Source organism: Gallinula chloropus (assembly GCF_964237585.1).
Source record: "Gallinula chloropus genome assembly, chromosome: 12".
Taxonomy (NCBI): domain Eukaryota; kingdom Metazoa; phylum Chordata; class Aves; order Gruiformes; family Rallidae; genus Gallinula; species Gallinula chloropus.
This window is the reverse complement of record NC_140097.1, coordinates 5,615,545-5,630,344: the sequence shown is the minus strand read 5'-3', so window position 1 is coordinate 5,630,344 and position 14,800 is coordinate 5,615,545. Positions and strand designations below refer to the sequence as shown.

At 48.9% G+C, this 14,800-nt stretch overlaps 1 protein-coding gene across 1 annotated transcript in view; it reads right to left on the bottom strand.

The window, feature by feature from the left end:
- FRMD4B (FERM domain containing 4B) overlaps positions 1–14,800 on the bottom strand; it is a gene marked incomplete at its 5' end in the record, with an annotated part of 81,563 nt that overhangs the window by 38,222 nt on the left and 28,541 nt on the right. Inside the window, 2 exons of the mRNA XM_084269427.1 lie at positions 3,526–3,548; positions 4,482–4,538. Of these exons, the coding sequence (XP_084125553.1) occupies positions 3,526–3,548; positions 4,482–4,538 (80 nt within the window). The remainder of the gene's footprint in view (positions 1–3,525; positions 3,549–4,481; positions 4,539–14,800) is intronic.

The following is a 14,800-nucleotide window of genomic DNA, read 5'->3' as shown; positions in this document are numbered from 1 at the left end:
ACCTCAGTTATAAACTGTCCCCATCAATCTACAAAGAAAAATAATACTGCAGACTGCTGTACAGCATTTTTGAGGGCAGATGCTCAGGCTGTGAACTAAAAACAACAAAATCATTTATTTCCCAAGGAGGCAAGGCTTTGTATGTTGCATATTTACATGATGAATAATTACCAGATGGATCTATTATTTTGCTTGCCCACCAAGGCATCAGCTTTTTTAAAAAAGATGAAATTTCTAAACAGAATATGGACTCTCCCCCACAAAATTGAAGTAACAACTTCAAAACCCATGCAGAGCTTAAACCCTAAGATTTTGTAAAGCCAGCCCTGCAGCTTTTTTCCATTTCATTTGCAAATCTGAGAGGGGAAGAACACGATCAACTATTGTAGTGTTCCAAAACTACTATTAACAACTAATACTTCATTTTGGGTTCTTATTACAGGAGCTGGAGAATACACTGAATTCCTACCAGTTTAACAGAGCAGCCCATTGGAAGCCATATGTGAGTTGTGAAAAGTGAACGTGAGAAAAGCATTGCATCTCTTCTCTCTACAAAAATCTGCCCTGTTGTTGGGCAGGAAGGAAGACGGCCAGGGACCTGCAGCATCTCAGATATGCTGGGGCCAAGGACCTGCAGCATCTCAGATATGATGGGAACATCGCAGCCGCGGGACCTTGGGAGGAAGGTCCATAGCAACCCCAACACTGCACAGTGTAAAGAGGAACGATGCAGTGAGTACCCCTGAGAAATGCTCATCACACACTGGGTAATTATCTTGGCTGGGATCACCGGTTTAGTAAACAGGAAAAGGAACTGGGTGAGTGGTGAATTACATCGATCGCAGCCCGCTGTCATCTTTGTTAATCATTCCTCCTGCAACCCACAGCCATTTCAGACAGCCTTTGAGACACAGGCACGTACGCTCTGGACACACTGTGGGTGCAGTTTTGAAGCATGTACTTAAGTTTTATCAAGATGTTTTAAAAGCCAGGGTCCTCTCAAAGTGGGACTTGGGTTGTTTATCATGCACAAAGCCTCTCCCAGAGTGATAAGGCACATTCTCTTGTCCTAAGGGCCCAGTCCTGGATGCGAGGGTCTTAGTGACCTCTGTGCTGTAGGAATCACAAGTCTTTACTCTTTTGCTCACTGAAAATAAAGAGATTTCAAAAGAATGTGCTTGCCTACTTGGCACAGGGTAAGGGAGGGTGTTCCTGGGAGACTGCTCTGCCACCCAGACTTTATCTGAGCCTCCGAGCTGCAGATTGGGAAAGCTGGTACTGCAGAGCCACAGGAGTTTGAAGCATCTGGACGCTGGTACTGATGTGCACAAAGTCAGTGGGAATGCCGACCCCCTCCATGGGTTGTGTCCCCATGGAGAAGCTCCTATGGGATATGTGGAAGATCAGCCAGGCAGCGATCACCAGCACTGTCTGAACTGGCCCACCCTTCACTTCCAGAAAGCTAATCTCCAGGACTTGAGGCAATTCCTGTATTTACCCACCTTCACTCACCACTAATCCTACATTAAAAAAAAAAAATCAATTAGCCCATGTGTTCTCACGTCAGCAGAAATGGTGCAAGAGCCACATTCCAGAAGGTGATTCAAAGCAGAACTGCCAAACAAGAGCACACACACCAAACCCAAGACACTGCAAACAGAGGCGATGGCAGCAGCACCTCTGCAGGGACCTACCCCACGCATCACAGGTGAGCTTGGCAGGGCACACCTGTGCCACAGGTAATTACACTAGTGCTTTATCAGTGGTGGTCTGCACAGCCACTTGTGATATGTAACATCAAATTCCTTCACTTCTGGAGCTCTCCCTGGGCCTGGGACAGCTGGCTGTGCTCATGTGCTACAGAGGCGTAACATATGTTTTGTTTAACAGGGGAAACAATTGCTGTAGCTATTTTAATGCAACTGTTAGGGGAAAAAGCTGCACTTGGACAAGGAAATCACTCTTGTAGCACCGTGTTCTTCCCTCCAGTTTTCTTTAAGTGCTTTTGAAGGCAACCACAGGCAATCCAGTCCTTGCAACGTGTCTGCAGAGGCATGGAAAAACCCCACGGATGCAGTTCTTGGGCATGCCCAGCAATGCTTACAAACCTATTTTTGGCAAATGATAAGGAGCCAGTGTTAAGTTCAAACCACATAAGAGGGATTCACATCACAACCTTAACTCCTCTTCTGGAGAGTTGAGAGCACATGCCACCAAGCTGCTAAAACTTAATGAGTTACTTCTTAAGTGATTGGTGGTTCCCTAGTTATCTGTGCCTGAACTGAGCTAAGCTTGGGGTGTCTTAGGGGTCCCCATGAGATCCAGCAAGGTAAGCATTCTTTCTAGAGAAAAAAAGCAGCACATTGTGGCTATAAACAACATGTTGTGGGTCACAAAGCCGGTCTACAGCATGAATGGTAGCAGAAGTCATCTGTAGAGCCAGCCCATCCAGCTGATCTCAGTCACAAGGACATCCTTTCCTCCCTGCGTGTGTGAGCATGCAACAGAGAGGAGGAGGAGGAAGAAGAGGAGGTTGTGATGGACTTTGCTGAGCACATCCTTCAGTGGGGAAGGGATGGGCATTTGAAGGAGAAGAGGTCTTGGGCAGCAGCATTGGCTCTTACTTGAGGACTGTGTGCTGAAGCAAGAGCAGAGTATGTCCCTGCCACAGGCTCTAGCAGCCAGGTGTGACTTGCTCCCCTCATTTTAGCAGGCAGCTCTTCACTGAGCATCCAAAGCATGGTCCTTGAAAGCTGTTGTAGCTGAAGTGTAAGCACACCTCCCTCCCCTTATGGAAACTCGACGACTGGTAGAATATTAACATGACCAAAACCACCCTCCTACCTTTCTATTTGCTTAGTGAGCTGCCTCTGGTTGAAGGTCTTTTCCTGGCTCTAACAGGGGTGCGACACCACCTCTCCCCCCACAGCCAGTTATCGTACCCCAGGCACGGCAAGAAACGCTCTCCAAGCCCAGTCTAATGATGCAGCTTTAGGAGGCTAAAACCCAGCAACCAGGTCACGCACCAGCTCCAACACAACTGTGGGGTCAAGTGCAGGGAGGGGGAGGCCCCGCTGGGCAGCTGCAGAAGAAAGAGGCTCATTGATCTCCAGTGCAGGCAGCTGATGGGCTCCGCGTCTCTTTGCACGTGCCGGCGCTGTACAGGCAGGGCTGTGGGCAGGGTTGCAGGCAGTGTCTCCCAGACAGACACAAACCACAGCGCAAAGCATGGGCCCTCTGGTAAGGAGTGAGAGCTTTCTCCCCATCCCACTTCAGCACCCACGGTTCTGGGAAGGGAGCAAAGCAGGGTGGTCCCAAAAAGCTGTTTTGACTCAGCCCTCTCACAAAAGGCATTACTCACCCAGCAGACTCAGATTTTTATCCAGCCCAGGGGCACATTTCACTTTCTTCAGCCACTGCTCACTGCTGGACTTTACCCCCATTTTTGATTGTTTGCAATACAATGCCAGCACAGAAAAACACATCCATCACACACACTAGTATTAGAAAGGAAAATGTTATTACCTGGAATAGTCCCCTTTAGCTTCCTACAATTGAAAAACAGTGACAGAATTAAAACACGATCTCTCCGAAAGCCCTCGATTTTCCCAGCATTGTTCACTTCCCCACTCCCACAGGTCTCTGGCCAGATCCTGACCCCAGTTACACTCCCTGCAAAGCACAGGGGCCGCCTATGCATGTTCAAGAACAAAACTTGGCCCTTTACGCTTCCAGCTGTAGATTATCCACCTACACTATAAATAAAAACCACTTCCAAAATGGGGATGAATTTCACATTGCAAATCAAATGTCGTTTTTACTGCTTGAGAAGTGAAATACAATTCTCTCCCTGGCCAACCACATCCATCTAAAGAAGTTGGGAGGAACTGTGCTCGCTCAAGGTGAGAACAAGGAGCAGTTTGGGCAGCTTTTCCATAGCATTCTGTCACTGAGATTGTGGCAAAAAGCCCCAATGTTTCCAAGACTGAATTTTATTTCTTAAAGTCTGGTTGCTTACCACTATCTGAGCACAACAAAACTTGAGACACACTGATGTATCAAAAACATATGCTCTGGAAGCAGTGATAACATTCACAGGCATAATGTAATAAGTTTAGCTACAGCATTATATGCTCTCTCCTTTCCAGACCTCCAGAACACGCTGAAGTTATAATAAGCAATAAATTGGGTGGAATCCTGCCCAAAACTGCTTCCCCCGGTGAGTTTTTCCCCCTCTTTCAATTTAAACTTCCTCAAATAAATATTTCCCTCATAGCCTATGGAAAAAGCCTCCCAAGTTCATCAGCTTTTCTTCTCCCCCCCGTCCCCAGACTATAAACAAGGCTGTCTCTGTGGGGGAGGAACCCACCAGCGAGGCTGAATGAGCCGAGCTTAAACAAGCCGGAGCTGTCGGTGCGGGATGGGGACACACACACGGACACGGCGGGGGGGTGTGTGTGGTTGGACAGAGAGGTGCTTACCTGCAAAATCAGCGCTGCCAACTTGAAGACGGTCTCGCTTTCCACTTCGATCTGCCCCTGCGCAGGGAAAGAGCAGCACATGAACCGTTCGCACCCCTCTCCGGCCCGGGGGAGGGGAAGAAGGGGAAGGGAGGGGAAGGGAAGGGGGGGCGGTGGGGGCGGCGCTCGGAGCCCGCCCGGCGCTGCGGGAGGCGGCGGGGCCGGAGTCCCCTCCCTGCAGCCCGTCCTCCTCCTCCTCCTCTCCCCCCGCCGCCCCAGCCCCTCTCTCGGCTGTTTGCTTTACAAATCTCTCTTTTATTGCGCTTTGCTGGCCGCTGCTTTGCGTATCTTGCGCCTGGCTGCGCAAACCTGGCCCCGCACGCTGCAAAACCGCACGGGAAACCCGCCGTGAAGCTCTGTGCGAGGAAGGGAAGGGAAGGGAAGGGAAGGGAAAGGTAGTTTTACGTCCCGGAGCATCCCCTCAGGGCAGGGACCGCAGTTGTTCGTTGTTGCCATGGTGGTACGTGCACCCCGATGCTAGATAAGCAAATACTTATTGCAAGGATAATAGTTACCACTTGCCACATGCAGTCTGGGTCTCACAGCCTCCAGTTCTTGCAACAGCACACAGCAACGTTGAGAAAAGCTGTGTGAACCCCCCCAGTGCTGGGATGCTCCCAGGTCTTGACCCTATTCCAGACCCAGCGCTGTCCTGACAGCGCCACAACTCACTGACTTCACAGCCAGGCAAGGGGATAAATGCCAACGCACCAAAGCTACACAAGAAGCCTTTTACTCCTGGTGGTGATCTTAACTGCAACCTTTCCAAGCTAGTTTCTCACAAGTTAAAACTCCTTGGTCCTGGTTCTCTACTGGGACCAGCAGTAACACTGGGAGAGTAAAGGAGATGCTCTTAGGCCTAGATCCTGGATCATCACACCTACCCCGTACACACACTGCATCCTGCAAACTGCATAAAGGACAAAATCTGACCCCCTGAGCCATTCCACAAATACAGAGATTGTTTTTCCTCCTCTTACAGACCTTCTGCAAGCAAAGGTAGTGGATATAATACCTGCTTTCTGCCAGGGAGATGCCAGGATCTGCTGGCTGAACGAGGGGACAAAGCAGACTGAAAGCTGAAACAGTGCCAAAACCAGGGGAGGAGGAAGAGCTACAGAATTAAATACAGATACAGGGAAATGACATCTTCAAATATATAGGGCACATCTGGAGCCGAGCTAATTTACCACAGCTGCAGGTCTGGCCCACAGAGACTGAAATTCAAAAGCGAACAAACAAATAATTCAATTTTCATGGAAAGGAAGGGGGTTTTTGCCAGCTTTGTCAATAAAACATTCCAGCAGCAGCACTCCCCCGGGCTGCCCTGCAACAGCGGCCCAAGAGGAATTTCCCCTTCCCAACAGGTGTGGCAACAGCTATGCAGCAGCAGCCTCCAAAGCATTCCCAGACATACTTTGTTAGAAGAGGAGGGGCAGATCACAAATTAGGAGAAAAAATAAAGCAGCTTCAAAATTCATCCTTCCTTCAGATCTCTTTCATGTTGATGCTTAAGAGAAGAGGCAAGGTTTGCAGCCCAGAAACTCTGCACATAGGTGCAACTTGAAGGCAGTTTGTTACTTCCAGCTCTGGATCAGGTTAGTCTTTGTCATGCAAAACTGCCTCTTTTTTTAAGCTTAAATCATATCTGCTCAAACAACCAACTGTGGCAGTGGGAGGTTTACAGGTGCTGCTCATCCCAGCACCACGCTCTGCTGTCCTGGAAGGCAGAGAACCCAGATAAGAGAAAATGCTGTCACAGGGAACCTCTGCTCAGCAGGAAAGACAGGCCCTAGTTCAGCAGAGCTGTCCCTGGACCACAAAATCAGGGAAAACAGGGCCAGGAGGGACCTTAAAAGCTCATCAAGACCATCTCCCTGCCCCAAGGCAGAATCAGCTACATGAGGCTCGCCACCTTTCAAGCTCACCACCTTTCAAGCATCCAAGAAACTCATTGGGATGTAACTATCTAAATGCAGGTCTCACATCAAAGGCCCTCTTCTCTTTGTTGCTGGCTCCAAGAAAAATTTGGCAGCACTCAGTGAGCTACTGCAGCAGGGAGTCTCTGCTGACCCATAGCAATAGCTGCTGCTGGCATTACAGGAGCGTTTGGGCTTTAATAACTGAGCACCACTTCACTTTCCATCTTCAAAGCACCTCACAACCATTAACTAATTAGCAATAGTAATTACGAGGCTGCTTATTTACTCAGTCCTAAATATCAGTGCTAAGAAACCCTGGTCACTTCACTAGGCTGCTATGGCATTAAAAAGTGATCCCACAAACCACTTCATTAAGGGTTTCAGGAGGCCAAATAAGCTGAATGGGGATCATCCTCTTCAGGTGATGAAGCTCAGTGTTCACAGTGAGGGTTCTGCTGTGCCAGTATCCTCAGTTTCAACCACACTTGCTTAGAAGCTGTGTTGAGGAGCAGACAGGTAAGAAGGTCCTAACTTGTCCTCTCTCAAATGAGACACTAGAGGTGTTTTGAGGACAGCATAAGGGACAAACAGGACACCCCAGGTGCAGGGCTGCCACCACGGCTCTCCAGCTGTTGCAAGCCTCAGAACAGGGTGGACCAGCCCTAATTATCACACATTGCCACACAACAACATTGGCAGGAGATTGGGGCCACTCCATGGGAGACTCCACATCAAATAAAACACGAGACAACCCCAAAGAGCCATGAGGAGAACCCTGCCCTTTAAAGGGGCTAATAATCAGGGAAGAAAAGAGACACAGGGAGATGGAGGGACCTCTCCAAGGTCAGCAGTAGCTAAGTAGCAGAGCAAGGGTTTGAAGACAGGGAATCCAAAGCCCAGCTCAGCCTTTATCTAACAGATTAATGCTATACAAGTGACAGTCTCTTGGACAGCTCCCCCAAGCCTGGAATTATTTTCCATCGCAATATAATGTTATTTGCCATCTGGTTCCCCAATTGGCCACTGCTGTAATGTAATGTAATCCATCCCCGGGCTGTCAAGGAGCTTGGACAGCCCTTGGCTTGACACAAACCCCAATAGCAATGTGTGTCACTCAGGAGCCCAGGACTCTTCCCACTCAGGCAGTATTTTGGGTTTATACCCATCCTTCTGCTCCTGAGGCTGGCGGATGGGGCAATTCTGTCCTAGCATCACTTCAACCACAAGGTCAGACTTCCAAAGTAGATGAGGGATATGGCTGGAAAAAAGACTCATTTTCAACGCTTGTGATTGCCAGGGCAATCTAAGCAGAGACTTCAGTGAGCAGGCAGGGCCCTAGAGCCAGGGCAGCGAGTGCTCACGGCCACGTGCCGAAGATGAAGAAGGAAGGTTTTCCTAGAGTCATCCCAAGTGAGAACAAGGTCACCAGCGTGAGGTTAAGTACATGGATGTAATTCAGATAATGGGATCTGAGACTTCTCTATTTTAGATGTAAATAAGTTTAAACAGACTCAAGGTGCAGCTCCAGGGAGAGGGTCAAACTGATGCTTTGCAATTGGAGTTTGCACTGGGACCAATCATTTTAACCAACGAGACACACTCAGCCCTCCTGTAGCTCTCCAAAAGCCCACTGGCTTATCTCCACACTGCATTTGGTCCAGCAGCATCGGGTGGTGGTGGCGTCTGTCATACTGACAATCATCATAACAATAAATGGTTATAGCAGATGTGCAAACTGGGTGGCAGTTACTGCAGAGCAGGAGTAGGTCACTACCTCATCAGCTGGTAAAGACCAACTCCTGCCCTCTGTGCCCACGGGCAGAGTTCAGCCCCAGATTCAGACAGGAGCTCAAGTCTTTCTCTGCATGGATACAGACACATAGATGTGATAAGAACCACAAGCTTGGTCACAAATAGAGCAGTGAACCCTCGTGAGACTCTGCAGCACCACCAGAATTTACTGTCACTGAGATACAAGTCTGAAATCCTGATGAAAACACAGATCAAGAATGAAGATAGTCAGATGAGCATTAACCATGCTAAGCAAGTCTTCAGACTGTTAGCTCAGATTAAAGTAGATTAACAGCAGCAGCACAGGAACTGTCCCATTTAACTCTTTAGAACAAGAAGTGAAAACTGATACAGTTTCTTCCAAGCACATGCAACCTTCAGAGCTTAGAAACAGACAGCAAAAACACTTCACATGAGGATTTGTGAATTCCCTCAGACCTCCCTCTTCAAAGATTTGGCTAATATGATTTTTTTTGTTAACATAAAGACCCCCCCAAATATACACACACTGTGGTTGAATAGCCTCAAGGCAGCCACAGTATTGAATATAATTATCTGTGCTTACCAAAAGGTCATAAAAAAACTGAGAGAAAGAAGGGTGCAATTAGAGGGAAAGGAAGGAACCCAAATATCTACAGCAAGGTGTTCAACCCGAGGGAGGCAATTAGCTGGGTGGGGACACAGCACAAGTGAGGAAAGCGATACCGGCGCCCGTGCCCTTACCCAGCACTGCCGTGGCTTCCCACAGGGGACCCAGTACCCCTGTGCCATGTCCTGACAGCCACAGGATGCACAGGCAGGTCCCTGCAGGGCAAGGGCTAAGCAGCTTCTCAGCCCTGAAGGTTTCTATGAGAGCAGGGGCTGCAAAAGGCAGCCCCAGCTCCTGGGACAGGCTGATCTTTGGCCACAACCTGTTACACAGCAAGTCAAGCAGCACAGGAGGAACTAGGTCAGGCGAATGCAGCAACTGGCTCTGTCGGTGAGGCTGTGCTGGGTAATTACAGAGGCAAACAGTGGCAGAAACATGTAACCCTCCAGCTTTAAAGCACCTGTCCTGATTACCAGCATTCACACCTACATCTTGATCTGGGTGGTGTCACCTGCTGTTCCCGCTGCCCTGCAATGCGCCAGACGCCTCAAACCCATCCCCATCCTGCATAGGGAGCTCCAGACTTTGCTGAACATCTCAGGTGGGACCAGTTCCCCAAAGACTGAAATGCTGGGCTAAGAAAAGGCACTGCTGAGCAAGCATCCTCCTCCAGCACATTAGGGGAGGGAAAGTAAAGCACTAAACCATCCAGAGATGCACAATATGAGTCCTTACAGGAGCAAATTTAAGGCTGGTCTTTCTGACCCTCCTTCAAAAGGACACTTCAGACTTTGCCCTCACACTGCATTTGCCCATGGGGAGCACAGCCTGGATGGCTCAGGTGGCCTCACAGCATTTGGATAGTCCATGACAACCTTTGTTTGATCCACTGAGCTTCATAGCCTCTCCCACCCACATGAGAGCACACATGACCCGAGACCAAACACAACTCAGTGCATGTGCAGCAGCCACCACAGCTGTCTCCTGGCAGGACCCACAGCTTCCCACCTCCATGGCTTAGGCCAGCCCTGCCAAAAAAAGAGCTGGTAGTGCCTCATGGTGAGCAAACACTCCAGGTTTCTCTGTTATGCCCTTTATCTTGCTGTCTCTGCCAGCCACCCTCATCCATCTCCCTTGCTCGTGCTTTCTCCTTCAGCCATCATTTAGATGAAACCCCAGGGACAGCAGCAGCTACTGGGACTTGTCTGGTCAGTTCAGGGCAGCAGGAGCACATTTAGAGCTTTTTTTTTTGCATTAATGTAAAAGCAGAGAATGGAGGAAGGACAAAGACTTCCCTGTTTACAAGCCAGGGCATACGACAAGTGTCATTAGACTTAACATATAATCACTGCAGCACCACAGTGAGATACCCAACACACACCAACAACAGAACTGGCTGACCTGTCACAACACCTTTACCCTGTGGCCAGGAGATCAAAGCTGCAGAGCTCTCCACCACAATTAACACCGGTAGTTAGACCCAGGAGGAGGTGACTGCATCAAGGGATATGAGGAATGAAGCTTTGGCTCTAAACCAACTAAACCTTCATATGCAATGGGCCAGCCCAGCTGGGACACAACCCACACCTGCCTTGGCAAGAGCCTCAACAGGTTCCCAGGGCACCACCACCCTTCTCAGTAGCCAGGCTCTAGCCCTCTCCAAATCACTGTGCAGAGTCCCTTTACAATACCCACAATGTGGCCAAACCACCAGCACAGCCCCATGTAGTGTCTCTGGGGGCAACAGGGGTCCTGTCTCCTCCTGTCACATTTACTCACACACATGACCACACTCCATCCTTCTCATGCATCGATGTGCTGCTGGGGGGGTTGGACCATGGAGGCAGTTTCCAGCACCCATGGAAGATAACAGCCCTGAAGGTGCAGAAGGCCAACTGTTCCTGCTGATCCCCATCAGTCCCAAAGACATCAGCAGTCTTCAGGAGCAGAGCAGCAAATGAAGACAATGGGCAGATCGTGGTTTAATAGTCTTGGCCAGGATCAGACCGTGTTACAAGGCTGCAAGGGAACACACTCCCCTTCTCCCTCAAGATGAGGAAGAATTAGGAAATATCTGTTATAAAGCTTTCGAGAGCTCTCTGATATATGACCAACTTATGCTCCACTAACTGGAAGCCAGCCAGGCTTTATGCTCACACCAGGGGTCTGTTTTAACAGCTCTTCTTGGTAAGCACTGGTCCCCAGGCTGCCAAGCACTCACAAGCACTGCGGTCCATGAAGCTATCATGGTTACAGACCCCTCCAAAAACTTCCATTTCCTTTAACTTTTTTCTTCCCCTCACCCTCCTTTTTTTAAAGCATTTCTTACAAGTCCTTGAAACAAATGGTTAATTAAATAGCCCCCCAACACCCAAATATAGAGAGGAAAAGGGGAACACAGCCAACCTGACCAAGATCTTAGTTTACAGAACGTATTTTAGGGACTGGCAAGGAGTCAAGTCTATGGCTGCAGAGCTATATGGAGGTTAGCTCTGATGCATAATAAACTTGTCAGTGCTTTTCTAGCCAAGTAGGGTGTTATTTTTCCAAACTTGGCTGTTTTGAAAGAAGAAAAAGACTAATTTATCTTTCCAAATTTATCATCAACACGTGTGACCGGTTCCAAGCCACCTCCTTAAAAGCATCCCAGCTATGGTTACGGGCTGTGCAATAACACACTGAACGTGTTTCAAAGCTCCCCCATCCCTGTGCGAACACACCAGTTAAGAGAAGCCCATTTCACCTGAAAACAAGTGCTATATTCTCACTATTTGCAATTCCAGCTGCATGGTAGGTTTCAGAGACAGCTATAAATCTAAACCCAGCTGCAAGTCAGTGACAGGAGAGAAAGCTTTTAAATTGAAGTTGTCACCAGTGAAGGTTTTCAGGCGGTAGTTCTCAAAGCCTTGAAAAAAAGAGAGAGGCACATAAGAAAGCAGAGCCCAGACGTACACAAAGCATCCTTCCAGCCTTTGTGTACTCCCAAAATACAGATGGATAAGCAAGCCTTAAACTACATCACTGGGAAGCCCTTCTGTAGACCTGGAGATGGAAGTTTAACCAGCTCCCACTCAGAGGCTCGAGCTGTTCCTGGCAGTGGATATGGCTTCTCCAAGGTCCAACCCAGAGAGCTGGGATGCTGGAGAGCAGGAGCCAGGCAACCAACTGGACCACACAGAGAGGGGTTGGGGACTGCAGCATCAGACCAGGGAAAAAAACGAGCAGCTTGAGACAGAAGGAGGACAAGAGCACCAGCAGCATTTGTTGTATCAGCTGGAGACTAAGGTTTATGCACCCAGCAGTGGGGAGGAAACACCAGGTGCTCTTAGAAGTGGAATGGCAAATATTGCATTCAGTTTGTATGCAAGGAGACACAGAGAGGGCAAGGCCAGCAAATACTTGGATGGGTCTTGTTGGTAAATCCATCAGAGGAAGTTTATTGTCCAGGGGCATAAAAAGAATAATCAGAGGCTTGGATAATCAAATCAGGTTGGGCCTGTGGAAGCCTGATTCAGGAGAGAGCAGGTAAATGTGATTTCTTTGATAGCTCATGTTGTTACATCTGTGTTACTTAGTGGTCTGTGGTTGCAGAGCAAGCCTGGTAATGAAGTTGGAAGTTGCAGAAGGAAGATCCCAGCTGATACAGAGTGGGTTAAGATGTGGTGGGGTAGAAAGCAGCAGCCACAGACACCTTGTGCTCTGTGCACAGTGATTCTTTGCTCCGGGCACAGAACTGCAGTGCTGCTAAAATATGATCCTCAGAAGCAAAAATAAGCTCTCAACCCTCTCATGCTCTGGGCAAAGGGGACTCCCTGCCTGCCCCACTGCTCACAGGGGCCGGGGGCATGACAGAGGGGAGCTGAGCAGAGAACAACACATGTCAATGAGGATGCCCAAACCTGGTGTGTGGCAGCAAAGGTCCCAGAGGCACAAAGGAGCTTTGACTCACAGCCACAGGAACATCAGAAGAGAGCACCAAGCATCAGGTTCTGCATGTCCCCAAGATGGGGTTTTCACTGTCCCCTGTGGGGAACAAGCTACTGTGAAAAGAGCTTTGTGAGAGCAAAAAACATGATGGGCTTTTAAGGAATCTTATCACACCCCAGTGTTGCAGCACTCCGCCTCCCCACCACATTCCAGGCCCACATAAAGCAGGAGCTTCATGCAAAGATCCAGGTTAGGATACAGCCCAGGTAACACATCCTCCAGCAGAGCCTGGGCATTGAGGAGCAGCACCCTGAGCACGTGGGCTGGCTGTAGGCTGCTGCTTTTTGAGACACTGGGGTTTCCTCACCCTGTGAGTGTAGCAAGAGAAAGAAAAAGGGAAGGAAGAAAAAGGCAGGGGAAAAGAAAAAGGGGGGGAAATAAATCTAAGCTGAGGCAGGTCTAACCTCTTGGAGATGGTCTGACTGAGAAATGCCAGGGAACATTCCTTGCTGTCATCAGTGAGCATCAGCCTCTTGCAGCACAGGAGCTGGGGATGTGCTCATATAGAGAAGCCGACCTTGTTTATCCTGTATCCCATGCCTCCTTCCCCCAGCAGACCCTGGCAGCACCCTAGGAGAAGACACACTGCAAGTGCATCCCAGGTGCATCCTCTCATCCACATCCCAGGGACTGAAGTATGAAAATTAGCCCATCATGCACTTCATACACTACTTGAAACCTAGAGACTGACCATTAAGTTTACGAAGTAGGACAAAATATTTTCAAAAGACTCGATTCAGAGGTTAAAAGCCACTGGTCAAATGTATCTTGAAAGTAAATAAACTGGTTTCTGCTGAAGTAGCTGTGGGTTTCTACTGAAACCAGGCTGCAAAGCCACCCAGCACTAAGTGCTGCAGGCAGAGCAGGGGCTCTCAGCTTTCATTCCGCCTTGAATCGCTCACCGCTGCCCACAGAGATCCTTCTCTGGGGAGGAAGCGATGCTCCTCATCCCTCCACTGCCCACAGAAACCGGACACAACAGAACACCCTCTCTGCTCCTGGCAGTTTTGCTTGCAGGAACAGGGAAGCCAGCACTTGGGGTTGCTGCCAGTGAGAGCACACACCTCACACGCCACGGGCGGGAGGGGGAAGGTATGAACCAGCCTTCATTCAAACCTCTCCCGGCTCCCCAAGCCCCGAAAGCATCAGCTGGATGATGCACAGTCTGCTTATTGCAGCACTCAGGCCACCATCAGCACCTCCTGTGCAATCAACACTTCAGTCAGATGAAGTTGTGCTGCCTCAGTGGGACTGTCTGTCCAGGCCAGAAGCGACTCTGCGTTGGTTTGATGACACGTGTGCCTAGGATCAGCCAGGGCAATTTTCTAACACTTCTCCCCTCTGCTTTCTCTTACCCCTTATGCATACACGAGCACACGTACTTGTCCCCAGATGTTTTAACACTGACTAGCCTTTGTTTCAACAGCAGGGGCATTTTTCACATTCCATCCTAAAAACAGTCCTGTTCTCCAATTCCAAGATGACTTGTACTTTCTGTCTAGTCAAAGTGCTCTGGTTTTCCCTGAATGAATCACTACGAGTTGCCAAGACCCTTCATTTCAAGTGGCAACAGAGAGTTGTTTCCTATTCATTTTAACCAGTAAATCGCCAGGTCCCTCCAGCATCTTTAAGGTTTTGTACAAAGGCACTGGTTTCCTCCACTCACCTGGAAAGCAATTCCTGTGCAAAGCACAGTCACAACATTGTCATTCACCACTTGAAGAGCAGGCTTCTGATCCTACAGGAAAGTACCAAGCACTGGATACCAAGTAAGAATCCTCTAGAACATGAGCTGTATTGGTCAAAGGTGGAAACTTTGACCAGCTACACCAAGCTTCACCACCAGCTAACAGTACAGGATTGGTTTTCATGAAAGGGTTGTAAAAACTGAGTAAACCCTCCTAGATAAATTGAACCATGAGTAAAAAAACAGCCTTATGTCCAAGTTTAACATTAACTGGAAAATCCTGGAAGCATTGGGCATTGCTAAA